The 27907-nt window shown below is 46.1% G+C and overlaps 1 protein-coding gene across 5 annotated transcripts in view; it reads right to left on the bottom strand.

Annotated features, from left to right (window-relative positions):
- Window positions 1-9268: 9268 nt before the first annotated feature.
- LOC135378622 (zinc finger protein 714-like) overlaps window positions 9269-27907 on the bottom strand; it is an 80033-nt gene continuing 61394 nt past the window's right edge. For 4 of the 5 annotated variants that reach the window (XM_064611694.1, XM_064611695.1, XM_064611693.1 and 1 more), the window contains one exon: window positions 25280-27051. In XM_064611694.1, the coding sequence (XP_064467764.1) occupies window positions 25364-27051 (1688 nt within the window). In that variant the 3' untranslated portion in view covers window positions 25280-25363. Of the gene's footprint in view, window positions 10763-22773; window positions 22885-25279; window positions 27052-27907 lie in introns of those variants that run through there. The other variant, XM_064611697.1, reaches the window with a different exon arrangement.

Genomic DNA, 27907 nt, shown 5'->3' on the forward strand with positions numbered 1-27907 from the left:
CAGTTGCTCGAGATATTTCCAAATTACTCGACTGGTCAACGTGACCCAACGCACACTAATAGAAAAGGGGGTCATCGTGCACGGTTGTCTCCCCTACGGAGGAATGTAGATCCCTGACGTGTGACGGGAATAACCCCAGCACAGCGAAAAGGGTGACGAAGCGGGGTCAGCGTCTCCTCTTACTCACGGTAGTCCGGATATCTGAAGCTGGATTACAAGAATTTTCGACTTTCGTTCCCTGGAATTCTTGTCCGAGTCCGGAAGCTGAAGTCCGGATAAACGAGAACAAAACACATGGAGGAAAATCCGTTCCCGTGCCTTTTGTCCGGATACCGCGGGATCCGGATAAATGAAGTCCGGATAAACGGGGGTCGACTGTATGTGGAAATTCCCGAAATTTCGTACGCTTCTAACACGAGGTGACCTGACCTGGATGTTCAGCTCCTGGGAGCCTCTGGTCGCAGTCATTCTTTTGTTGAGCCCTAAGGTGACCGGCATGACGAATGCCGCAACACTTCCCGGCCGTATCATTGACCATGAAAGCATTCTTGGAAAAATACCCTGGATTTGTTTGTGGGTGTTGTTGTCTCCCGGCAGTTGCCAATGGATATACTAGAATAACTAAGCTCGCTGAAACTTGGATTCTGGGATGGCATTGTCATTTTCTGCTTATTCGCCGTGTTGTTGTAAAGTGGGTCCACCCAACGTGGACCACAAAATCCCCGGTTTATTATATGTAGCTCGCCCGTGTCATTGGTCTAGCCGCGTATCCCGGGAAGAAACCTTAGTCCTTGTATTTTCGCTCCCACCTCCACACTTGTGGGCTCCAGTGAGGATCACTCGTTGGATTATACGATGGCACAGACGATAATCACGTGAGTGTGGCCTGTGTTGGACGAGACGTTCAGGGTTAAGGCGGCAAAAGGTGACGGGAATGTAGTATTTTAGTGTCTTCTTTCCCTTCCCAAACTAAAATGACCGAGTGCATCCCGCTCGTCGCATTCGAATTTGGAGAAGCGTGCTCAGGTAAGCGTCTTCAATATTTTAGTTAGCTGTAGCAGTTACCGTATCGAGGATTATACGTTAAAGGCACTGCTTTCCACGAATGAATCGAACAGCTGGTGGAGCCAATGTCGTGTTGTGAGGAGGTAGCCCGAGAACCTTTGCTGCTTTGATGGTTTACAACGGGGGCTTGGGGGGTGGGCGGTTATGTTTAGTAAAAGGAAGGAAAGGTTAGCCATGCAAAGAGCCAGTTTATACAACGGCTTGTAGACGTTGGTGTAGCATTTATCAGTTTACGTAAACGAACAATATCGCGCTGACGTCGTGTAGCCTCCTAACAGTGGAGCCAAAATAAGGGATTAAAAGCAGCTGTTGACCTTGAACTCACAGAAAAAAAAAAAAAAAAACACGGAGGAGAGTCGGCCTCGCTACTACTTAGGCGCATCCAACACATGCATCGAACAAAGGTGGCTGTATTTGATGCAACCATGCCTTTCCACAGCAATTTTTCAGTCTTGCCACAAGGGCTCTCTCGAGCAAACGCACCAAAAATGACCGATGCCCATTTCGAGCACCAACTATGCTTCAAAGCGGATTCCATGGAATTGTCGGACCAAATGAAGCACGTGCCAATTTAGGCATGGTCGCGGCTCTGTAATAGCGTGGTAACGTAAAAGTAACTCGTTACTATCGAGTAACGGGAACGCGTTCCTTTTGTTACCTTGGTAACGGGTGTCAACGGGCTTTTTTTCATGGTAACGAGTAACGGTATTTAGTTCCTTTTTTTTTTCGGTAACGTGTACAGGTCTGCTTCCAACCCCCCTCAAAGGTCGATTACTGGGAAAACTACTACGGCGCGCGTAATACACAGCGTTTGAGATGCAAACGTTATGCCCGCTAAGTTGTGCTTTTGCTCTTGCGCGGCTCTGAAGGTCCTGTGGGAGCACATGAAAACTATGGTTTGCGACTGTGGGGCTTCTGCACTCAAAGCTATGCCGAGGGTCACGCTTGCGCATACACATCCAAGCCTGTGTGATAAAATGTGGGTGAACCTAGCCGTCCAGATCCGAAGCGACCTTAACGGCCTCACGCTGTACAAGCCTGGCATCCCCCGATGCAAGAGTTCGTCAAGCTCATGCTCACCATTACCGAACCGTTTCCTTTCGTACGCTTTGTGATGTACTGCATGGGATACATTTCATTACCCAGTAGTTTGACAGCTCGCGTTGGTTTCATCATCCACCAATATGCTCTACCAAAAACTGTGTTCGAAACAGGCAACAATATGCCTCATGATGGCTTTTTATTTGGGATACGCACCTTTTCCTCAGCTGCAAATGCAAGACCGCCCATCACAGTACACATCGATACCAACTCACTTAATTGATACGCCGCATAATTTTTTATGTGTAAAAAGCCCTGCGGCAGTCTAAAGTTTCTATTTGTGTGCTTCACCAGTCGTGCAAATGATGTTCGCACATTACCGTTTCTGTTTATGTTTGCCATATACATGTTGAAGGAAACACGATTTGTCTGTGAGAGTGCATTTGTTGCAGCTGCCGAGACCGACAGCACGTGCGTATAAGACCGCTATGAGCACGCTTCGCTTCGCTTTTATTTATTTTGTATTTTCGGTAGATTCCATCTATTTTTCTCATGCGCTGCACTCCGGAGCGCGCTCAGATGCCGTTCACATACCCTATCACGTGAGGGAGAGGGCGCTGGAAACGACAGCGCAAGCAGCCCGTGGTAGCCACCTGTCGGCAGGCCCGTCGTCCGGACCCGACTTCATCCTTCGCTCAGCACACCATTCATTCTAGCCCGCCATAGTACTCTCCTGTTTCGAGTCACATGCCCTTACCCGTAAAATTCAGAGGTTCGCACCGCGCGGGCTAAGAAACAGAACAGTGCCGACTTATCAGGGCGTCGCGAACTCTTGCTCAGTACAAGGTCGTTGCTTGCTGCTTGAGGTTCTCACTCTCTCTCTTGCAATTGATAATTTGTTGCTTTATGTCGTGAGACAACAACGATCATAAGCGATGCCACAGTGGTAGGCCTGTGCATAGTGCCGTATTCTCGCTCAGCCCCAACGGGACCCTGCGCTTCGAGGGACCCTACCAGTAGCATTGGCAATGCATTAAGCACACGCTCGCTGCGCGTGTACAATCCATAAGCAACTTGTACAACTTGTACCCTGCTGAGAAGCTGACAGCGTCCTCGGCCGGAATCGAATCCGCAACCTGGCGCCAAACATCTGAGCGTTTTTAGTGAGGGGGTCTCGATGAATCACTGATTGTAAAGTACGGGTACATTTGGTCAGACAAAGTACAATGGCTATTCCCTGCAATCTAACCCTGCTTGTTTCCTCGCATTCCAAATTGGCTATCGCACGAGGACCGCGTCCAGGTACAAGTATGCCAGGATTGTGTGTCGAAAGTAAGGAGGAGCCACTACAAGACCTCACAGTATGACCGAGACAGCACTGTTTCAATAGAGAAATCAGCAGCAACAAATCGTTGGATATTATATTTTCTCAATTCACACAGTTTCAGAGACCGTTTCTCTCAGTGACTCACAGGTTAGAGCACAGGTCAGGCTTTTGTGCAGTGCTTCAGGGGTCATGATGCGTATTCTTTCACGTTGTATTAGGCCGGGAAGTGGCCCAAATAAGTGGGGAAGCACACTAACTGTGCGGGTAAAGTTTTCAACAGTTTAGTCAGGAGTCAGATAAACCCTCGTCACTTCGGACACTGGCCGACTGACAAACACGTATAGGATCGCGCAATGCTTTACAGATTATTGCCTCATCAGATACGGCGATCATATATACTACACCACAATGTATTTTATGTGACATAAATTATACATCAAAGCATGCGGCAACATCTCCACTTGTTATCGCTTAAGCCACCCGACATTTCCTTGCCTTCCTATTCACCCTGTTCTGAACCCCTTAGCTGGTGTATGTACAAGTGGAAAGAACTTCGGCGATAATGTGCCTACTAGTGTTCAGAGTCACGTCATAACTCCTACTTATTACTCACTATTTTCAAGAAACGAGGCTTCATGTCCGAACTGAAGGAAGTGGGTTTTGGAAACCCACAACTTGTTTTAGCCTGTATAGCCTGTGTGGGCAAATCTCGCATTGGTTTTATTGTACACACCGTCAGATCAGGGTAATGGAATTTATTCATATATAACTAGCTTGTTGAATGCCAGTACTCAATAACAAGCAATGCAACAAATGTTGGAACAAACGCACTAATGTTGGAAGTAAGAACGACAAAATAAGAACTACAATAAAATGAACATTACAGTGTCCATGTTCCCCGAATATTCACCAGCGGGAACGTGTGAAAGAGCGTGTAGTCAGAAATCAATACTGGTGCTCGAATATCTGAAGAAGAAAAAACCCTATAAATTATGGAACACCATCGTTGGTAGCGGACACACACAACTTTTCTCAAGATGAATAAAAGAGCAGCGGCGTTCGGCATGTATCATGATACCTCATAACAGAGAGAGATGACGTATTTCTGGAAGTGATAAGGATTAGTGATCCTGATATTACGGGGGTAACCCTGGATGCTCATCACAACAGGATGGTATACTCGGAGAACAAGGAGCATTCAAAACAGGGACAAAACACAATCCCTGTTTTGAATGCTCCTTGTTCTCCGAGTCATGTACCAACAAGCCCATCAAGCTACTCTAGGACGGTATAGTGTCTGTGTAGCTTAAAGTGCAGCTCCGCTGCTGTTCCGAAAGTATGAAGACGTTGTGATATTCAGAACCGTGGTCCCAACGTCATTCATAAACGCACATTGCTTTCCAAATTTCCATACTCCTTCGTGAGAAATTTGAGAAAAACTACCGGGCGGCGGTTCCACTTGTGACGTCATACTTGGAACTGCGCGGATTGGATAGCCACACCCAGCCAGCTCTGCCTGGCAACCAGTTTGTGTTTACACTCCGTCATGGCAGCTGTATCGTGCTGAAATAGCTGTCACGAGCTATCGGGGACCACCGCACCGTTTTATCATGTTTCTTATAAGAAATACTTCGTCTTCGAGCACGTACTCATTCTCGTTCTCAATAGCTTAGGTGGTGCTTTCTGCACGCGCAGCAAGTCCGCGCATAGTGCGCTGCCAAAGCTATTGAGAATGCGTACGAGTACGTCACACGTTAGGTGTTAGGTCTTGTTGGTAGCATGAAGCACAGTGCGGGCACAGAATGTCCGCTCACGACGGCCGTCGTTGCACAACGAGGCCATCCTGTAAGGCTTGTTAAAGAAGACCGGCAAGACTATCTTTGAGGCTATTAACGACAGCAATTATCACGGAACACACCCAAAACATTCACCTTCGCCCCCCCCTTCGCCCATAGATCTCCGCCATCGAGCGCGGCTAAGCCAGGACGAAGCCGGGATTGGTCAGGGTTTGCCGACCACAGGACCGCCGTGCCAGGGAAATTTAAAAAATTGTTTTCTTAAAAACTACAAACAAATGGGTGAAAATTTTTCACATGTATGCTCCCTGTGCGGAAACGAACGCACAGCCCAAGCATGGCTCCATTCTGTCGCAGTCGAAAATCGGCGGAGCTGAGCTTTAAAAGGTGGTGGCTATTTCCGAACGATCTGCCTGCCCGTCTGGCGGCACATGGTGCTCGGGGGGCCGGGGGAGCGTCTTGGACCGACTTCATAGTGAACTATGCCCACATTTGTCTTAAAGTGTTTGAGGAAAGCCCAGCCTCAGACAGCACAGCCTGTGCCGGGATTCGAACCCGGGTCACTTCCCAGTGTCTGCATGGTATGCCAGCATAAAAGGGCACCTCACATTCTAACACATAGCTAGCCCCAGCCCCAGGAGGGTCACTGCAGGTTCAGCAGCGCTCGCGAATTGGCTCGGATTTGATCCCGTTTTGGTGCTGCTGGTTCTGCTGAAGCCATCTTCCAAAATTTGGACGGCTTTGGTATTAGGGTACCTGCTCCTGAGCGCTAAAGTCATGATAGTTCTTTTTTTTTTCTTTGTCAATATGTACTTTGCGAACTTGGCTTCTCTGCGGTAGCGTCGATGAAAATGAAATACAGGTCACTGCTCAGTATGGAGCGAACACTAGGAGCTGCTCCGTTGAGAGAGCGCCCCCGTTTTGAGAAACGCTCACTTCAGCCAGTAGGAAGGAGTCACTTCTGCTGGTACTGTTTTTGTTTTTCCCCTTTGGTACGATGCTTTCTAGGCCAGCTGATTCATTCTGATTATACATATATTAACTGTCAAATAAAATTTCAGCGTCAGTTTTGCGTATTGGTGTTTATAGTCTTCAATAGAAAGCTTGTGGCATCGCGAAAAGCCAGGAAAGCGGGGAGTGCATTGACATATTGTATAAACCCTGCTCTGAAATCGTAAGCAAAAGCATTTGCTTGTGCGGCAAAAGTATAAATGAGTGCTCCTACCAGATGAGACTTTCTGCTGAAACAAGATGTCACCTTCCATTACCTCTAGTAAGATGTTTGCGAGACATACATAGTACACCACGACTTTTGCTTGTCAAACGACGCGATTATGTACATGTTATGAGGTAAATAAGGAGATCTTCTTTACCTTGCATCATTTGATGTCAAGAATTGGCTTAGGTATCTGATTCATTTTCCAAATGCTCTGCATTTATTAGTACGTGTCGCTGTTTTCGGAAATGGCGGCTAAAACAAAAATTTCAGCATGAGTATGGCAAGGATTTTTGTGACTTCTCAGCGTGTATCATGATGGTCAGTCTTTCCTGCCCAAGACTTCATACATAGTGCACCAGTGTATCATTGCACCATGCATCAAGCGCAATTATGTTGGGTTGTATAATAATGGGATGTAAAAAAATCCTGCAGCCAAAATTTTAGCAATCCTTCCACAATGTCCCAAAACGGAAGATAAGCTGGTGACCTTTCCTTGGACCGCATTGAGACGCTGCCTTTAACACAACATTCCAAAACGTGAACTCGTCTGTTCGTTGTAATCATATCTGCAAAGCGTGACGTATGAGCACGCCCACATTCCCCCCCCCCCCCTATCTGCCATGGATTGCTTCAATTTCGCCCATCGTGAGAACTCCCAGGCGCTCTCAGGTGCTCTGCGCACATGGGGTCACGCGGCCGCAGGGGCACGATAAGGTCTGCAGTGAGCGAGCCAAGCCAACTATCAGCAGGCCTCTTGTCATTACCCTGTTTCAGTCGCCGTTCAGAACACCACTCTTCTCATTCTAGCTCGCCATACTTACATTTTCAGATGTACCACCCAGCGTGGCCGAAACAACGCCCAGCGTCAAACAACTTTATAACATGCACCTCAAGGTGGTGTTCGAGAAGCAAGGCGGTAGCTTAGAAAGGACTATTTAGATTTAGGTGGAACTGGTGGTGGTGGACCTTTTAGGGTACTCATTCGTAGCAGTTTTGTTTGTAGATTTGTTATATGTGTACCAAGCCCAGTAAACCAGACTTTTACCTGTATCATATTCCTGAAATTTTACACCCGAATTGGGTGCTCCTGTTTTCCACCCAAGTTTTGCAAAAAAATTTTCCCAAACACCTCAGAGTATACGTATGATTGGTCGCAAACCACAACTAAGTGTTTTTTCATCATCCAGGTACGAAACCATGTAAAGGGTTCCACCAGGGTTCCACCATATAAAGGGTAAATCCATGCTCCAGTGATTGCTAACAGCAACATGCCTTTGGGTTTTAGAAAGAGCTAAGAAAGGTTAAGTTTAGACTTTAGAAGGTTAAGTTCGAGAGGTTAAGGTTACGGAGAGTTAAGTTTAGAGAGCTAAGAAAGGTTAGACATTGCGCTGTCTAAGTGAAGGCCTTGGGGGAACACGCAGTGCACGTGGGAAGTCTGCCTCTCACTCAGAAATAGTGAAACATTTGCAGCAACGTAGCAATTGTGTTCCTTCCTGGGACATGACAACTGTCGTAAAGGTGGAACTAGACGACTTCAAGTTGGTTTTACCCCCAAATTTACACAGGTGACTCGACAAGAAGCCACATCTTCACTTGTGCAAGTCTGCGCCAAGATCTGTCGTCGCCCTGGCTTACTGCGGCATACATGATGTTGCTGCCTTTAACTGCATCTGGGAGCAGGGTTTTTGTACAATTTTGCACTTAAAATTTGCTTTTCAGTATGCAAACACGAGATTTAGTGTCAGGACTCATATGTGTTACACCTGTCGTCTGGCACCAACACTTGTGCAAAGGCCCTGTACACAAATTGATGACGCATCAGCTTATGTAAAGCCAAGCCAAGGCAAGATTCATAGTGTCATGTAGCTTCCTGAAGCTGCCATACTAGAGTCAGGTTCAAGGCAGCCTGAGAACTGACTTGAAATTTTCACAAAGCATGTAGTTGAGCTCGCTGCATAAGAACGCTTCAAGCCAAGCAGGGGTTCTGAAGTGCACTGACACACTTCCAAGGCATCTGCAAGTCATGCTGAGATTGAATCACATCTGTGAATTCACGGGTTACAGCCCAAAGTCCAATTTTTCTTTCTGTACGTACGGAAGATTTTGGTTGGCTGCAGTATTAGAGAGGGTCAGTACAACAAAATCAAACCAACAAGAAAATGAGTGAGCGCTACGGGCCCGCCTCTTCGGAGGGAACCATTGTTATCATGGTGAAGTTATCTTGGAATGACACCACAGTGCATTCGTCACCGACATGCTGCACAGACGTGCTGCTGTGTAATTTCAAGAGGGATAACCTCACGACGATAACCATGGTTCCTTCAGATGAGGTGGGCCTGTAGCACTTTCACATTTCCTTGTTATTTTGATTTCATCATACTGACCCTCTCTAATACCGCAGTCAACCAATACCTTCCATACGTACTCAAAGAAAAATTTGACTTGAGGCTTAAAGGAAAACTAAGGAGACAACAAGGAGGAAGGAGGGCAGAACAGAGGAGGCAGAAGAAGGAGGAGGGCAACAACAACAACTTTATTTTGGCTTTGGAGAGTGGAGAGGTTCATCGCCACAGGCGATACTCTACCCCATTGCTGGTGGGAATGTGGGGAATAAAATAACGAGCCCCTTCACAACGGGCAAGATCACCATGGGCTCTCTTGCCTTTCCCATTTCTTCCCCTTCCTCAGCCCCGTGTCTATAAAGCTGTTTGTGTTGTAGTAATGAAGTTTCAGATGTGTTTGAGATTCACAATGCGTCTGTCTTTATAACGCATGTACATCCCACAAGCACTCTCAAGGCCAAAGTCCGACTACGTTACACCATGGGAAGAATATGTATTTAATGGAGGTCTCATCTATGTTCTGTTGCAGTGCACTCACCCTCTGTTATGTGGTGCCTGAACAGCAGGCCACTAACATGTGCACAACAAACATTAATAGAGAACAAGTTCAGGCATGGGCCACTGGTGAGCAAGGTCTCTCTTTCTGAAGGACCATCAGACACTGTCCCCTTTCAATGCAGTGCCCACGCACATGGGATGTCAAAATGCGGGTGATGGCAACATGCAGGATGCCTGTGTGGAACCACTCACTATGTTGTGTTTGCATGACACTTTTGGGCATGACACTTGAGGCTTCGAGAATGGTTGAACTGTGCAGGACACAACTTGCACCTGAAGGGCTTCTCTCCTGTGTGCACTACCATGTGAGTCCTGAGCTGTGTGGGCCATGCAAATGCTGAAGAACAGTGCTCACACTTGAATGGCTTTTCGCCCGTGTGTTTTCGTCTGTGACCTCTCAGACTTGTGGCATCACTGAACTCAGCAGGGCAGAATTCACACTTGTACATCTTCTCTCCAGTGTGTAAGACACTATGTCTTTTGAGTCTGTTGAGGCACACAAATGCTGCTGGGCAGAGCTCACACTTGTGTGGCTTCTCTCCCGTGTGTTCTTGCATGTGGTACTTAAGTGCCGTAGAATTGTTGAAACCTGCGGAACAGAGCTCGCACTTGAACGGCTTTTCGTTCGTGTGTGTCCTTATGTGGTGTTTCAGGTTCGAAGCCGTGTTAAATTGCGCAGGACAGAACTTACACTGGTGCAGCTTCTCTCCCGTGTGGACAAACATGTGCCAGTTCAAATGTTGAGACTTATAAAATGATGCAGAACAAAGCTGACACTTGAATGGCTTCTCTCCTGTGTGCGTAAGCGTGTGGCTCTTCAGGTGTCTAGGGCACTTGAAAGCAGCAGGACACTGCTCACATTTGAATGGCTTCTCTCCTGTGTGCATCAGCATGTGACGTTTAAGATGTCCAGCTTCACTGAACGCAGAGGAGCACAGTTCACACTTGTGTGGCCTCTCCCCAGCGTGCATTGCCATGTGTCTCTTCAGGCTTCCAGACCGGGAAAAAGCAGCAGGACACAGTATGCATTGGTATAGCTTCTCCCCTGTGTGTGTCATCATGTGGAGCTTGAGATTCTCAGACTTGGTAAATGCGGCAGAACAGAGCTTGCACTTGAATGGGTTTTCTCCTGTGCGGATTACCACGTGTTGTTTTAAGTTTCCAGACTCGCCGAATGTAGCCGAAAAAATGCCACACTTCTGAGACTCTTCTCTTGCATCAGTCAGCATATGGTGTCCGAGGTTTTTAGGTTGAGCAATTGCGACAGAACAGAAATTAAATTTGAGTAGAGTCTCTCCAGTGCTTGATGTCACATGACCCTGTACAAGCTGTCCATTCGGCATAGTGGAAGTTAAACCTCTGAAGTCTTTGGGTACTTTCCTGCTGGCAAGGATGGTTCCGATTGGTGCAGGTCCTGAAATGACAAAGAAACATTAGATGGCGGGGATTATTTTACGCTTCAGCTGTCAATTGTAGTCACAGGTGTTCAAAAACAGATCGTGTGCACATGTGACTCGCATTCCCTAGTGTCACAGGACCGACTAGTGGAAGCAAGTAGTGGACCAGATTCCACCACAGTGGTCCTATCCTTTCATAATTTGCATAATCTCTTTGTAAATAATTATTAGTTTACTAATTCATATTTTGAAGACAGCTACAGAAATACAGAAAAATGAACAGAATTGAACACACATATTTTTTTAACCACTCTACTGAAGAACGAAAAGACTCATGTGAAACCTTGACTCAGTGACAAACCAAAAACCTTTCCAGAGCATTCTGACACCATGAACACCTGCACAATATCGGGACTGTGCGACAAACTGGTGGCGCCGCGATTTGGCCTCCGGAGAAAGTACCTGGCGTGATAGCCGCCGGGTAGCAGCTTTGTTTACATGTGAAGTGCGGGCGTCTTTTTTTTCCACACTGGAACTTTTGCATCGCTAACTGTGTCAGCACCTAAAAGAACTCTTCGTTAGGGACCTGATGTTTCATTTCTCGTGATTTCTATGCTTCCAATACCACCGAGGGCACTAGACTCGCAGCGAATAGCGTTTGTGACGCGCGTTCAGCCATTGCATGAACTGTGCACAACATGAGCGAATATATTCTATTTCTTTTGTTCTAGTTTCAATGAAACTGAATGAGGACCTGCAAAATGATCAATGATTTACAGTTGCCACTTTCGTGACGGTAAAACGCCGCTGGATACTGTATCACCGTCAAATGCACCGACCAAACGGCAACCTATTTCGAGATAATGATTGAGGTGTTTCATCGCCAGTGCCCAGACCTGATATTGTTCCCGGTAATCTGGTTGACGAGTCTCACAGTGAGAACGGGAGTTCTACGTTGTCCAAAAGGTTTAGTATTTACGCACCGACCATTTCACAGCCGTCGTGCCGCAAGCCTAAGGCGGTAGCCGAGGTAAAAACTCATAGAATTTCTTCTTTGAGGATCTCTTTAGCGTTATCTGAAGATACTGGAAAAACTGCAGTACAAGTTCAGACAATAAGTTGTGACCTTACGTGTTTATTTGTATGGATGAAACGGACGCACGATGTAGATTTCAGTGACGAAGGTACGTGTGTGGAAAGGAATACAAGACTCTGTCAACAACATGATATTACAAATGGCTGGAGTCAGAGAAATACACGTATATAACCTTCGCTAGCAAGCCAGGATTTTGTGAGGCCTCAAATAACCATTCTCTCGACGTATCACTTACAGGTGTTTTGACCAGACAGACGCCAGTGGCTGTTCCTTCCACGTTGTTGGATACATTATAAATACGGTGGTTGCTTCTGTGCAGTTTGGCTCCATTCTCTTCATTCGCGCCCCAGATAGGTTCCACCTTATTTGCACTTCGAAAATTAGCCCTTCTAATTACGGCGGTCGCCACGCAAGCTACGGTTCCACTTGAGGATGCATAGAATGGGCTGCGTGGTATCACGTCGGATACGTCCAAGACCGCCACTGGCGGCGCTGTCGCGACGGAGCAGCGCGCCCCCTTTAGGTGTCGCACGGTCCCTATAACAATATGCAACACACTGCTTGACGGTAATTTCTGACCCTGACCTGTATCGCCATGTGGACGTGCTCAGCGAAGACGTCAAGAAAACAGTCTGTTTGGATACTAATGCAGGGATTAGAACACTTAGTTCTTTGGGTTCGGTTCACGTTCATGTTCAGGCATGCCAGTTCAGTTTAGGTTAGTAGAATATCTAGGGCGATTCCATGTAACACCAGGCAAACTGGCCCTGACATGGTTTCAGACTTTGCTTGAAGAATTATATGTTGTGGATTAAGAACCTGCATCGAACTTGGAATCATCACCATCACCTCTAGTCAAATGTGCATGTGCCTCTGTTATGTGGTGAAAAGTAGGAGGAGTTATAACCACCATAAGCCTAATGTCTCCGGAAGGCATACTTTGGAGCCCTGTAATGCCAACACTATGCAAAAAATGCAACATGTTCTTGCATATTCTGCCAGCGCAAGCGTTTAGACAGTCGCAAAGAAAAATATTAGGGCGATAAATGATGTGGCCTTTTCAAGAATTGTCTCAAATGTATGACCTACTTTCCGATTTTTCCCATTTTTGCATGTCTGTTGTGTGACACCCTGCAGCTACTAGTATCAAACTTATATCACCAGAGAGCACATTTCACGATGTACAAAATGAGATACTGCTCATCAGAAATTTTTCAGCAGACGTTACCCAGAAGGGCCTGGAATACACCAGTAAAGTGAATGACCAGCCAAGTTTGCCATTTTTTTACATAAAGATGGGATTTCGTATAGCATTTTTGTAGACCTCTGTCCACTGTCCTCTATGTGGACAACAAGAAAAAAAAGATCACAGACGTTTCTTCTGGATGTCGCGTCTCCACCAGGAGCTGAAGTGTCAGCTGAAGGAGCTGAAGGAGCAAGAAGTGCGATAAACGCTAATTCCACCTGATATCGCACTTAACTTTTTTTCTCAGCAACGAATGGACATACAGACTTGAAACAAACGGCTTAGTCACCTAGAGATATCAGCCAACAACCTGTAATTCTTCAAGCAAAGCCTGCCTGATCTTACGTGGAATCACTGAAGAGAAAAGAAACGAGAGACTAAGGATGACATATCAGCTGGGGATACCAACTTCGTTTTAATCCCAAAACCGAAAGAAGAAACAGAACGAGCGCTTCTCGACCAAAAGGTACCTCATCGTCATTTACTTTTGACGATCACCCTCTAATAGAATCTGAGTAGAATAAGTGAAGGCATGAACCTGTTCATCGAAGCCAAAATTTTAATTGACTGACATTACAACTGAAACATGGCTTAGGCAATGCTAAGTTGTCAAAGCATAACTTTCGCTCACTGAAGTGCGATTACTAGAGCGTGAATAATTATTCACCAAAGGCTTGTGAAATATACATGTACAGCAAACCCCCGTTAACTCGAACTCGTAAAAACTGGGGAAAAATTCGAGATAAGCAGGGTTTTGAGATATGCGAAATTCCAAACTTTTCGATGTAACAGTAATAAATTGTAAGAGTTATACGTTTCTATAAAGTTACTTTTGTGGCGGAACCGCAATTACACAAAACTACCGCTTCAAAACAAGAAAAAAAGTAGGAAAAAAGTCAGAATCACTTGGCGTCGAAAAACATTGTGATGGATCCTTGGTGTTGAAAACTTTCGTTCGAGTATCAAAGCTTTGCACTACCTTGGCTGTGCTATCTTTGTAATTATTCGGGCACTCACGCCGTCACAAGTTCCCAAAAGCAGAAAACAAAACGTAATGGTAATTGACACTCGCTTATATGTCCCCATTGAGCGAAAACGAATGTAACGAAAGCACAGAAGGAAATGATGAACACGTGACGCTCGCAAGTGAACTTCCCTCCCCGCCATCATTGCGACCGCTCTGTGCAACAGCATGGCAATACCGGCCATCCCCCTCTCCCTGCAGAATGAGAAGGTGGGACAACTGAACTCAGCTCCGCTGCACATCTGATAGAACGGCAGAAAATAACTTAGGCGAATGCAGGCGCAGAGCTGCTGTGCGATGATTACTCACATTTTTGAAATTTTTGCTGATAAGATTTCGAGATATCTGAAGTTCGTCTCGAAAACCTTTCGATATAAGAGGTGATAAATGCATGGTAAATATAGGAGATAATTCTGCGACGTAAGAAAGCTTCAACTTAAGCGATTTTTCGAGATACCCCGAGTTCGAGTTAACGAGGGTTTACTGTAACTATGCACTGGAACTCTTCGAGATATGGAGTAAAAATCCTCAATAGATATATGCAATATGAAAGGAAGTGCCTCAGGACGAGAGCCGCCGATATTTCGAGCAGGGACTGTTTTTTTTCTTGGCACCGTCCTCATCATTGGCATTGTACAGTCGAACCTCAGACGAACCTCAACGAACTCAGATACAGTGGGCTCCCACTAAACGAACCTCGGTTAAATGGGAATTACGGATAAACGGAATAATAGGGTCACCTTTGGTTAGCTTCCTATACATGCAATGATAAAAGCCTTTGGATAATTGAAACAACCTGTTTTGTGTACTTTGGGTAAACGAAACAAAGTGGAGGTACCGAGATGCCGCCGAACCTGGAAGACTATCATTCACGTCTGACAACCTGGATGGAAGTCATAGCCGGTGCTATCCAATCCATCAGTCACTCATATGCTAAGCATAGCTCGTGTCCACATGTGTCTTCATCAAGTCTGCCAAAGAACAGTCACATGAAATGGTTTTGCTTGCGTCAATATTGCGGATACTGGGGGCACTCGGGGTCATGATCGTGAGAACAAATCAAAACTGGAAACCATGTAATTTGATATGCCAAAGCATTGTCAACCAACTCAACGCTGTCAGCATAGCAGGCCGTGCATTGAATGAGGATGTATACAATGCCACATGATACTGACAGGTAATATCGGAAACCTGGACGCGGGAAATACACCGTTTGCCCGGCAGAACAGAAAGATAAACCTCACTGTAGACGATTGAGGTGCGCATGAAATTTTTTCCAAACCTCAGGCATGCATGCATATTTTGTAAAAAATTCAAAAAATGCGAAGAGAACAGCCATTAATTCTTTTTTCCTTGCTACCCACAATAAAGGAAGTTGATTATCTTGAATTAGCGTTGCATTTCATGAAATCTGTGTACTTTGCTTAAATGAAACTTCTGATAAATGAAACAATATTTCCATTCCCTTGCAGTTCCGTTTCAGAGGGGACTACCGTGACTTCGGTAAAGGTCCTATGAATTTTCGCTTATTATGAAGTTTTATTTGAGCTTGGTTGGTCGCACTTTGTTTCTATGGGAATCTTTTTATTACAACGAACCCGGATTCCCAAGGTTCCTCAGAATTTTCGGTTAGAACGAGGTGACATCGCATCCCCTCCCAAAGAATTCATGCCGCGATAAGAAACAAAGAAAGCTGCTTCTCCTGTAGCTCTTCAGGGGATTAGTTCTAATGTTGAAAGAGGGATGAAAGTGGGCAAGTGTGAGGCCAATGAACTTGCAACAACTCCATTGACTGCCCATTCCGACCCTTTCAGCTTCGCCCTCGCTCTCGGAACACTGACCCTGTTGACATTTCGACCTCTTCACGTGCGTTTTGTTAGTTACATCCTCGACAACCACATGCTTCTGTATCTCTGAGCTTGGTGATGTCGAGAAAACGGAAAGCCCTATCGCTGTACATGAAGATGTCACGTTAGAAGATTTCGTGTCGGCGGACGACGGCCTCATGGTGCTGTCCGAACTGACGGACAATGAGATCATTGTGAACGTCAGCACAAGTGCCGCTGAAACCACTGAGATGATCGAGACTCCAAGTGACGACGACCATGAAGATGAAGACGAAAGCATGCAGCAACTTCGAATGAGAACAAAGATGCCCTCAACATGGTGCAAGCATTGGCGCGAGAGTGCGCGACTAGAATGTTACAGGATATCCGTCGCTGCTTCGCGTGCAACCAGCCAGGTCATCTACACGCGCAATGCCCGGGAAACGACCGGCCGTAGCGGTTGTGCCGGCAGACAGTTACATCTCCTCGCTGCAAGTCTTGGCAACCGCCGTAGGAGGGGAACCACTCCTGGAAATACTGGTCAGCAACGGAGTGTTCAATGCTCTGTTGGACTCTTGTGCGAGCATCAGTTTGATGGGAGAAGCCGCATTCCTAACTCCTAAGCAAGCAGGAGCAAGCATTAAGGAAGAAAGGCGAGCACTGTGGTTAGCAGAATGGTGGTCAGAAACCACCCATTCAGTGCAATGCCGAATCAGATGGGATGGGGGATCGCGGAAACAGAGGTTCCTGCTCCTACCAGAACTCTGCCGTGACACTATTCTTGGGTTTGAGTTCCTCGCAGTGGCCGGCATCTCTCTACACATGGGCACAGGAGGGTGGTCAAGGAATATGGACCCTTACCAGATTGTAAAGTTCAACAAGCCACAACAGAGAAGCAGTGTATCTACGGAGAATACAGTATCAGGACCCCCGTTTCCCTGTCACATCAATGGCTCAGGATGGGATTGGGAACACAGCTGAGATAAATGAAGATGTCAATAACTGCCTTGAAGCGCCTTTTGCAGCTCAAGTGAAGGATGTAGAAGGGGTTCAGGAAGTCAACCAGAGGACCCTTTGTAGTGACATGACATACTGCAGTAAACTGTGGGATCTTACGGGAAAGTTTCAACACATCTTTACAACATAGCATGGGTGCACATTCTTAACAGTGCACATGATTAATACAGGTACAAGCCACCCAGTGCGTTGCAAGCTTCGACCGGTAAACTCGCAGAAGAGGCAGACCCTCGACCAGTATGTCCAAGACCTGCTAGATCAGGATCTCATTGAGCCTAGCACCAGCCAGTGGACCAGTGCTGGTGAAGAAGTAGTCTGGGGGCTACCACCTTGCTATGGATTACTGTCAATTAAATACCAGGTGATTGGTGATTGGTAGGTTTCTGGCGCAGCGACAACGAGGATCATAATGCGCCAAAAACTACGATGTGATGGACTAGTTAAAAATTAGCAAGAATGAGCTAGTTAAAACATTAAAATCATGTAAAATATGCGAAACCCTAAAGTTCTTTCAGATACTCGATATCTCTAAAAAAATTGTAGACTGCATTAAAGTTTACCAGAGGCTCATCGCCCAGTAAGAGGGCTGGATTAAATACCAGGACGAACATCCCGGTGCACCCCATGCCGTGTACAGATTGGGTCCTGGCCTGGAGCTGGGAAGGGCAAAGTGGTTCACTAGAGTAGCTTGATGGGCTTGTTGGTACACGACTCGGAGAACACGGAGCAGTCGAAACAGGGACGAAGATACAAGAAGACATACAAACAGAGGCTCCACTATCAACAAGTTTTTACTGAACACCACAAGCACATTGCTAACCAATGGTAGGGAGGGGAACGGGGCATAAACGGGATGCACGTGGGGCCATAAAACCACGAGGAACAACCGGATCCCGTTGGTTCACTAGTGCAGATCTGGTGCAAGGGTTTTTCCAAGTGTTGACTGCGCCACAGGATGCCCACAGGGGGATGTTTCAATTCAAGCGAATGCCGTTTGGAGTGGCTGGGGGCCCAGCTACATTCCAAGCTCTCACGGACAAAGTGTTGGAGGGGATAAAGCACAACTATGCAATGGCCTTCTTGGAAGACGTTCTGATATATTCAGAGACATTCGAAGACCATCTACAACACATAGATGAGGTGTTACGCAGGATAGATGCAGCAGGCCTAACAATCAACCCCGACAAGGTTAACTTCTGCCAGCAAACCTTAAAATTTCTTGAACATGTAATCTCCCCAGGTGTCTGTCGCACTGACCCAGACAAAGTACTGGGTGTCTCTGAGCTCCCCTGCCTGAACAGCGTGAAGGAGCTCCAGATATTCCTGGGCTTAGTGCTTAGTGGGGTACTATAGGAACTTTATCCCATAGTTTTCTGATAAAGCAAAGCCCCTTACTGAGCTACTAAAGAAAGAGGCACGTTGGGTCTGGGGTGCCGAACAGCAGGCGTCACTTCCAGCATTAAAGGCCACAATGGCAGGAGAGGTGGTAGTGTTCGCACTGCCGAACCAAAACAGTTTATTTGTAATCGAAACCAATACCAGTGGCACAGGTCCCAGTAAACCACAAACGTCTATTAGACATACCAGAAAGATCCAAATGTCTAAGACATTTGGAATGTCTAGTAGACATCCGGATATGTCCAGCTAACATGGAATGGATGTACTATGGATCGTCGGAAGCTCATCCATAACTGTATAAATGGATATCCTCTGGATGTAACAGCTGGACATTTGTCACATCCGGTGGACATGCTTGTGAGGCATTGCAACGTCTAATATACGTTCAACCGATGTTCCTACCAGATTAACATACGATCATATATAGACGTACGTTTACGAAACGTTGTTTCGACTATCAATTCAATAGTAATTTTTACGTATAGCGCTAGAAGAAAGCGAATCTATCTTGCGAGAACGTGAGAAATTGGAGAACAAGTAACAGCAAGTTTTTTCATTTGTTCGCGTCCTGCTCTCTGCGAAGTATTTACGTAGCACTCTTCCACCAACACAGGAAACCTGTCAGTTTGACAGCTCCACTCAGTAGGTAACCTCATTATAGACAATAGTCTGAATTTCAAACACAATATTTGTTAGCAAGGAATATGAGAAATGTTAGCGGGCAGTTTGACTCAATCAGACGTACGAATTAATTGTAGAAGCACATCCTCGTCACCGTTACAAACATTTTCGGCCCCACTACACTTAACAAACATCCCGCAACTATTGGTATTTTAGTATATGTTCCATCCAGTACGCCAATAAAGGCTACTGAGAAATGCCCAAGCCGTGTCGTGTGGGGTACGGCATTTGCGCTGTTCATGCACACCAAATAGCTGAAAAAGTAGATTTCCAATCTGGTCTATATATTGTCGTATGTTAAACGGGTAGGAACATCGATAGGACGTATATTAGACGTCGCAATGCCTCACAAGCACCTCCATTGGATGTGCAAATGTTCAGCTGTTACATCCAGAAGATATCCATCTATACAGTTATGGATGAGCTTCCGACGATCCATAGTACATTCATTCCACGTTAGCTGGACATAGCCGGATGTCTACTAGATATCCAAAATATCCATGGTGTACCATCCTCTAGATGTCCATTAGACGTTCGTGGTTTACTGGGGTGCTGCTGGTGTCTTGCTGCAAAGTGTGGAAGGCCAACTTTCACCAGTCTCTTTCACAAGCAGAAGACCTTAGTGAGGTGGAAAAGAACTATACGACACAAGAATGGGAGTGTTTGGTAGTGGTTTGGGCTGTGGACAAGTTTCCACCTCACATAGAGCTCACGTCCTTTGAAATTCATTGTGACCATGCATCGGTAACTTGAATGTTTAAAACTACCCAAGTGTTGGGATGTGTGCGAAGGTGGGTGCTGAGGTTACATGGGTTTAACTGCACAATTAAGCACCGCCGAGGACGCCGCAATATTCCAGCTGATGCTCTCAGCAGGTTACCGGTAATGACTCCTGCTGGAACTACCACCGCACTGAGCCCAATGGAAACGGAGGAGCCAGAGCAAACCACCTGCTTCGATGCTGAAGCACACGTCGATCTCATAGATACCACCGTGTTGAGTGAGAGGTCCAAGCTAGCGGCAGAGCGGCGTAAAGACCCATGGCTCAACCAATTGTTCCAATGCATAGAAACTAGAGCACTACCACACGACGACAAAACACAGGAAAAAGTACGGCACCTGGCCAAGGACAGTGAAATCTCACCTGAAGGCACTTTGCTGGACACAGACGCCGAGCAAAAAGTTGCCTTGCTTCCGCAACCTAAAAGATGTTGTGTTAAAGGCAGGACATGATCGTCCCCTCAGTGGCTATGTGGGTTGAGATGCATTCATTGAAATGCATTCCATTGAGATACATTCAGAGCAGATTTACTTGGTTGGGCATTTGGTCAGGCATGTCACGCTATGTACGTGGTTGCCGGCAGTGCCAGGCATTCAGGCCACACCATCAGAAACCAAGATGGTCGATGGACAGCCCCTGGTCTACCTGTCCAATGCAGGAGCTGAGTACTGATCTGGTGGGCCTTCTGCGCTTGACTCGTAGACAGAACAAATACATACTTGTACTGGACAAGTTCACTAAGCTTATTGAACTCTTTGCCATCCGTTCACCAAGTTCAAGGGCCACCATTGACAGAATGGTCAACGTCTTCTGTCGACATGGCATGCGTTCCTGGATCACGAGCGACAATGGGAAACAAGTTATAGAAAGGTATCGTCCAACACTGGGGAATAAAAGAGCGTCACACGGTCCCTTACCGTCCAGCAGGCCAAACCGTGGAGTGTCAAAATGCGACAGTTAAGCAGTGCATCACTAACTATTGCTTTTGATCTCACAGTCACATTTGCAATGCTCACATCAGAAAGCGTCATCACGGGGTACACCCCTGCATTCTTGTGCTATGGCCAGGAGCTCCGCACACCCTGGGACCACAGACAGTGTACCGCCAATGCAGGGGAACCTTCTGCTCCCCACTCCCTGGCAGCAGACCTCAACCTGTACTTGCGCGACGCCTTGGACTTTTCAAGAGAACGCCACGCCCTAGCAAGATCCACGCAGGAGGCAAACTACAACAGGAGACGTCGACTTGATTCTTTCCAGGTTGGAGACCTAGTCCTGAGAGGCATACACTGCCTGAGCAAGGGAAGCATAAAGTTCACAGCCAAGCTGGCTCTTCGACGCCAAGGACCATTTTGTATCATTGGCAGGAAGGGCAGGAATACGTACACCTTGAAGGACCCTCTCATAGGAAAAAAGATAGGCCTGGCTAACGCTGACCAACTCAGTTCATACCATTCACCTTGGGCCCCCTCCTGTGCCACTTTTAAGGGGGGGGGGGGGCGGAACTGTGAAGAGGGACACGAGGTTGAGACGTCAGAGACAACAACCCCAGCAGAGAAGAGGAGGCGTGGCACTTGGTTAGGGGAAGGGAAACAGAAAAGGCGAGAGGGCAGGAGAGTGGCTAGAGGGCAATGAGAGGCGGTGCATCCATGTGGGGACGGGACGATGGAACAGTGGACGATGGACTTAACGGATACCGGGATGTGCGCGGCTGCGGTGTTGTGTATTATTAATAGGGTTCCAAGTTTTCGGAGTTTACATTTTGGAAAATTCTGAGGCTATTTATCGGAGTTTTCAACTTTACCGAAATTCAGAGTTTCTCGGAAAAATAAAGTCTGAAAAATGAATGGCGCCGATTCTGGAGTAGTCATCGCAGAGACAATGCAAAGAAGTGCAAAAGTGACTGAGACCATACGATGTAGCGCACGGATGTTTTACTACCCAGAGCTATTGAAGTACAAACAAGCGTATTTGCACAAATTGTGAATGGTGCCCAGGCTCAAAATGAGTAGCAGCTGTGACGAACATAGAACCGTTCTGTGCCAAACTGGCCCAGTGCCCGGGGTCAAGTAGAGTCACGAGAGTCGAGGATGCATAGAACAGATGGGACAAGTGTGTGTAGTATCCTGACCCCTTTTTTTTTGTTGTTGTTGTGGACCAGTTTGAAGTCGAAAAGTAGGTGTGGAAGAAGGGGGACAATGGAAGAAAGAAACGAAAAACCCATAAGGCCGCCACGTGGGCCTTGGAAAAATTAGTTTACCGGATAAATCCGAATTTGTACAAAAAATCTTCGGAAGGGTTTATCAGAGTTTGTCCTATAAATCCAAAGAGTCAGAAGCCTAATTATTAAGTATGTGTGACTTCAGGACGACTGTAAATGACAAAGAGTGCAAATGACAAAAGACAAAGAGTGTAGTGTGACATCGTAATTCCCCATAGACTTCATTATAACAAGGTTCAGCAGCATTAATAGGGCAAGGAATGACGTGTTAAAGATTCATGCAAATTCTGGGTTGAAAAGCCCAGGGAAAGAAAAGGTCCATTCAGTCTTGTACGACCGAGGTGAGTGGGCGGCTTTGTTAGAGTGTGGAGGGGATTATGTGAATGAAGGCATCTTTGCACTAGACGAGTGACAAGAATGCTAAGTTCACTCAGGCATGGGCAAACTTCAAGATAAAGAGGTTAGTGGTTACGAGGGGGAATTTTCGAAGCACGCCTTTCTTTTTCTTTTTCGTAACATATATATTTGTTAACCCACTGTTGTAGCCATGCAAAACATACTAGTGTAGCTAGACAATGACGGGGATAGAATAGTAGTAGGAAGACAAAGGTCCTGACGTATTTTATTTGTGACGTGTTTCTAGGGTGCCCTGTGATTGAAGTACTTGTAGTTAATTACTTTACAGGTCTGCTAGTCACACAGTTGCAAACCGGTATCATCCATCCATAAACACCTCACCTGAACACTCATCAGTGCTCAGCTCCTCAGTTTTTCCATGGTTTCCAGGTAAAGGGGAGGTTCCTTGTGGTTCTTCCTTGATAAAGGTGGAATCCATTACAGCCATCGATTCTGCAAATGAAAGGTATTGCTACACTTCATTTGTCATCAATACAGCTACTGCTGAGCTATCACATGGTTCTTGTTTTCCCCAACAGTTATGAGGATTTGTACACCAACGTGTGATTTAGTTAAACGTAAATTAGCGTGCATGATGGGAAGTGCAGTGGGGCTGGAACACATAGAAAGGACAAATACATACAAAGCCTGCATGTTTGAGATGCTGACCTGATAACTGTGATGAGATGAACATCACCACCAGCAGAGAGAGCAGTACAGGGTGTCTCAAAACCATGTAAGCACCCACAGAAGATAAAAATGGCTTGGCATGTAGAGACCAACTTTTAGACGCAAGGTGTGGGCAAAAGTTTAACCTGTTAAGCTACCATTCTGTTCTGGATTGAAAGCAAGCTTCTTCTTTTTCGTTTTTTCTGCTTTTTCGGATGGGAAGGTAGGTGAGTGATATATGAAGTTTAGAAGCAACTTCAAGAGGAAAACAATGGTGTGTGCCATGTTAACACTATTTGCTCTCACGTTACTATGTTATCGGTAAAGGTGACAGGGGAAAGTATTCCCTATACGGGGTGTTTTTTTATCCCTTTTTTTTTTAAATAAAAGAACTGTGAGAGCAGCACAAATATTGTTTTTACAGTTGTGTTATATGGCCAGGCAGGTAATCCCTTCGAAAAAGTATGCAACTACATGATGACTAATTACCAAAAATTCATTAATGAACTCTTTAATTAGGAGATCTGGGGCAAAAGCAAGATAGCAGAATGCAAGACTGTCCCAGCTGAAAGCTATTCCACACTTTAAAAATCCTGAAGTACACACATGCGTTAGCACATCCATCCCCTAATTCTGATATGCAAACGAGCCCAAATCAAAAACCGCGGCAACTGGGAATGCAGGGAGCACAACTCTCAGAAGGCCATGTCAGAGGGCCACGTGATTTGGAGTGATGGAGATGATTGAAGTAAGTGTCCATCCATGGGGCAGATAAACCGCTTTCCAGCATAAATAAGCCTCATTCGGTGAATGTGATGGCTCGTGAGGCGTGCTTTTCCAGTGTCGGCTCATTTGCATATCAAAACTGAGGGATAGATGTCTTAATGCATGTACACGTTTTGGGATTTCTTAAGCGTAGAATGCCTTTCAACTGGGATAGTCTTTCATTCTGCTATCTTGCTTTTGCCACTGGAATTAATCAATAAATTTTAGGTAATTAGTCACCTTGTAGCTGCATACTTTTTTTTCAAGAGGATGTCCTCCTGGCCGCAGGATTCAACTGCAAAAACGACATCTACGAGGGCGAATCAGAAAGTCTTTGCCCCATTTTTTTTATGCCAAATTACGGCTGTAAATGCGAAGTCAACATATCCATTCCCAGCAGTGGACCTTTCTTGGGCTGGCCCGGCTCCGCAGCACGGCGCAGCTGTCAGGAAGATGACGGCACTCCTGCTGGATTTCATGCCACAAGGTGCAACCATCAACGCCGACAGTGATTGTTCCACACTGTAACGTCTGCGGGCTGCCATCAGGCGAAAACGCTGAGAGATTCTCGATGTGGACAACGCGGTTATCCTCCACGACAATGCGAGGCCACATGTGGCAATCAGAACCACCGACAAGTTCCGGTCATTTCGCTGGGAGATTCTGGACCACCCACCATACAGTCTGGACCTCGCCCCTAGTGATTTCCACGTTTTCAGTCTGCTGAAGAAGTTCCTGGCAGGACAGCGATCCACGTGCAACGATAAAGCCAAGACAGCAGTACGACGGTGGTTCCGCAGTCAGCCGGACGAATTCTACATCAGGGGCATCTCAAATTTAGTGCTGCGATGGGACAAATGTCTGGAGCGGTGTGGGGACTATGTAGAAAAATAGAGTAAGGTACGTAGAGTAGTACGTATACTATTTGTAATTACCTGTATGTACCTTGTTTTGGCTAATAAAAAATAGGGGCAAAGACTTTCTGATTCACCCTCGTATGCTGCTCTCATGGCTTTTTTTACAAAAATTTCTGTAAAGGACAAAAAAACGAAAACTATTTGCTCATGTATGCCTCAGGATCAAGATCATTTCGTGACATCGATAAAGTTGTACAGATATTTTTTATATGATATATATACATATATATATATAGAAATTATTTGTTAACTGTGAGAGCTGCACTGATTCCATTTTGACAGGCGAGCTGTGCGGTCAGGCTGACATCCTGTAGGACAGCGTATGCAGCTACTGGACGGCTAATTATGCGACTAATTGATTGATTGATTGACTGCTGGTGACTACTGTCTGGGTGACTAGTTAATTAAAACCCTTTCAGGGGCACCCTACTTTATACTGCTTATTTTATGATGATAAACCGCCCTGCGCTCGGTTTCAGGCGTACGATCCCCCTAAGACAGTTTTTCAAAAATTTATTCGTACTTTTTATTATACAACGTGGCACACATTATGGAACCACTGCCCATTTAGCACACAACGTTTACTTTGTATGATACTCAATAAAACAGTTTCTTTCTTGCTGCAAACACAGTCCCACATCACATGTCCTGCATATCCACCGAGTACGCCTGGGTGTGGCCCTCGTGCTGCAGTGGGAACACCTCCTCGACTTTGAATGTGTCGGCAGATGGGCAACCTTGTCATACCTGATGTCAGCGGGAACCTGCTTCTTGAATGAGCAAATCTCAGATCGCTTCCTTTTTGTCCCCTTTTTATTGAGTTCTTGTGCTCCCAGCATGCCTGCTACAAGTTCCGTGCGAAAATCCTTGAGGGTGACATTGGCATTCGTGGCTACCTGACTGTATAGGACATGCGCGTTTACTATTGCAACATCCAGGAAATGAAAAGCAATGCGATGCCACCACTTGCGGCTTTTCCTGTCGATTTCATAAATACTCTTCATCATATCAGCTTTGTCCACGTATCCCATGTGGGAATTGTAGTCTAGGACCATCTGTGGGCACGAGATGGTTTCTGTTGATCCGTCTTTGGACTTCCTCGGCACTGTTGATACCTCGGTACCGTGGGCATTTGATGCAACTGTCACACACCTCTTGACCTTCCATTTGGCTACCAAGATACCCCTAGCTGACACTCTCTGGTCTACGTCCCCCCTTTTCATTTCCTTGTCGGACTTGAGTTCTGGAAGAAACTTCCTGTTTGCACGAATGGCACCAGTGGCATATACACCTTTCTCCAGAAGGTCTGTGAGCAGAGGCACCGATGTAAAGAAATTATCAAAGAACACGTGATGATGTTTGTTCTGGAGGGCCTCTGACAGGGATCGCACAACACGTTCACCAAGGCCGTGCTCGGGCACCGTATCCTTTTCACGGCCAGTATAGATCTCAAACTGGCAGATGTACCCGTTTGCGTCGGCTCGAACCCACACCTTGTACCCGCGTTTGATCAGCTTCTGCGGCATATATTGCTTTAGCGTGGACCTCCCTTTGAATTTTATCACAGATTCGTCGACACTCTGGTACTTGGTTGGGGCGTAACATTTTGCAAAAGTTTGGCTGAGCCTGTTCAGCAGTGGGCGCACCTTGTAGAGCTTGTCGTAATCCTTCGTTCCACGTTCAGGTGCCCTGCTGTTGTCGCTGATGTGAAAATTAGAAAGAAGGCTGCTAAAGCGCTTTACCGACATGACGTTTGCAATGTACGGATCCCTCATTATTTCCATGCTAGACCAATAGTCCCTGTAGCTCGGGAGTTTCTTGATTCCCATGAGGATATTTATGGCCAGAAATGCCTTCATTTCCTCGTTGTTTGTTGGGGGAAATGTCGTAGCGTTCTGGACGGCATACAAGTTGGTCTGAAAGACCATGTCGTCAATCAAATCTTCAGGAAACAACTGGAGAAACACATCCACAGGGCGCACTTCAGTCTCAAATAGGCTGTCACATAGTACTCCAGTGAACTCAGAAAATTGATTCAGGGACGGTGAATAATCCTTTTTCATCCACTTTATGGGCCTTTTGTTGGTGACAGTGCTTGTATCCTCGTCTTCCCCATCAACTTCACTTGACATGCTTCCACTCTCTGATATTTCATCATCACGGGGCGTGAAGTCATCGTCACTCCCTGACACAACAGACTCTGTATCAGACGGAATGTCCTCTGGAACAGCTTTGTTCCGGTAAAAGAAAGACGAAGAAAAGTCCATCCCTGCGACAAAACAGAATAGTGTCAGTTGTACCCTAGATGGGCAGTGGCTCCAATTGAAACCACGCAAACGTTGCTCCAATTTTCGAACATTTAACGTCATGATATTGAAGCCAAACCATGTATTACTTACCTCCAAGGTCTACTTTTCTCCAAATAGCAGTTGGCGCGTGCGTGGGAACTATATAGTCGAAGAAACAGAGCGAACAAAACAACCCGATCACTCGCACGTGAATGGCATTGTTTCGAAAAGCCCGCGAACCGTGAAGCAGAAATTCAAGCGCGTTTGCACTGCTTGCTCCGAGAGGGCGACACATGCTTCATCTGCTTGCGTGGTTTCAAGTTAGCGCCACTGCCCGTTTGAGCTACAGGGGACGAAATAGGTGTGATATCACCACGGAACCACTACCCCTCAAAGGGTTAACTTGTTCATCAGATGTTTCCTAGGAAATGCGAGATGGCAGAACAGCAGCTAGTTATTATATTCAAATCAATCATCCTGATTAAACACCCTGAGAAGTGAATGCACTGTGTGATATAAATTGCCACATTTTGTTATGCAAATGAGCCAAAACCAGAATTATGCACTTCTCAAATGCTGAAACTACACAACGTTCACTTTTATCTGAGTCATATAGAGTGCTATACCTGGCCAACAGGTTAGCGCCTACTGTAATCATCTCCATTGCTCCAATGCATGTGGCTCTCTCACGTGAAATGCCTTTCACTCTTTCTGCACTCAACGTTGTGCATAGTTCTAGTTTCTGCTCATTTGCATGTTCGCTTCTCAGAGTGTTCGACTATCCTTGACTTTGCTGACCAAGAACGAGGCAGGCTCCGCCTCCAAATGGCGCGCCAA

Source organism: Ornithodoros turicata, chromosome 1, assembly GCF_037126465.1.
Source record: "Ornithodoros turicata isolate Travis chromosome 1, ASM3712646v1, whole genome shotgun sequence".
In the NCBI taxonomy this organism is placed as follows: domain Eukaryota; kingdom Metazoa; phylum Arthropoda; class Arachnida; order Ixodida; family Argasidae; genus Ornithodoros; species Ornithodoros turicata.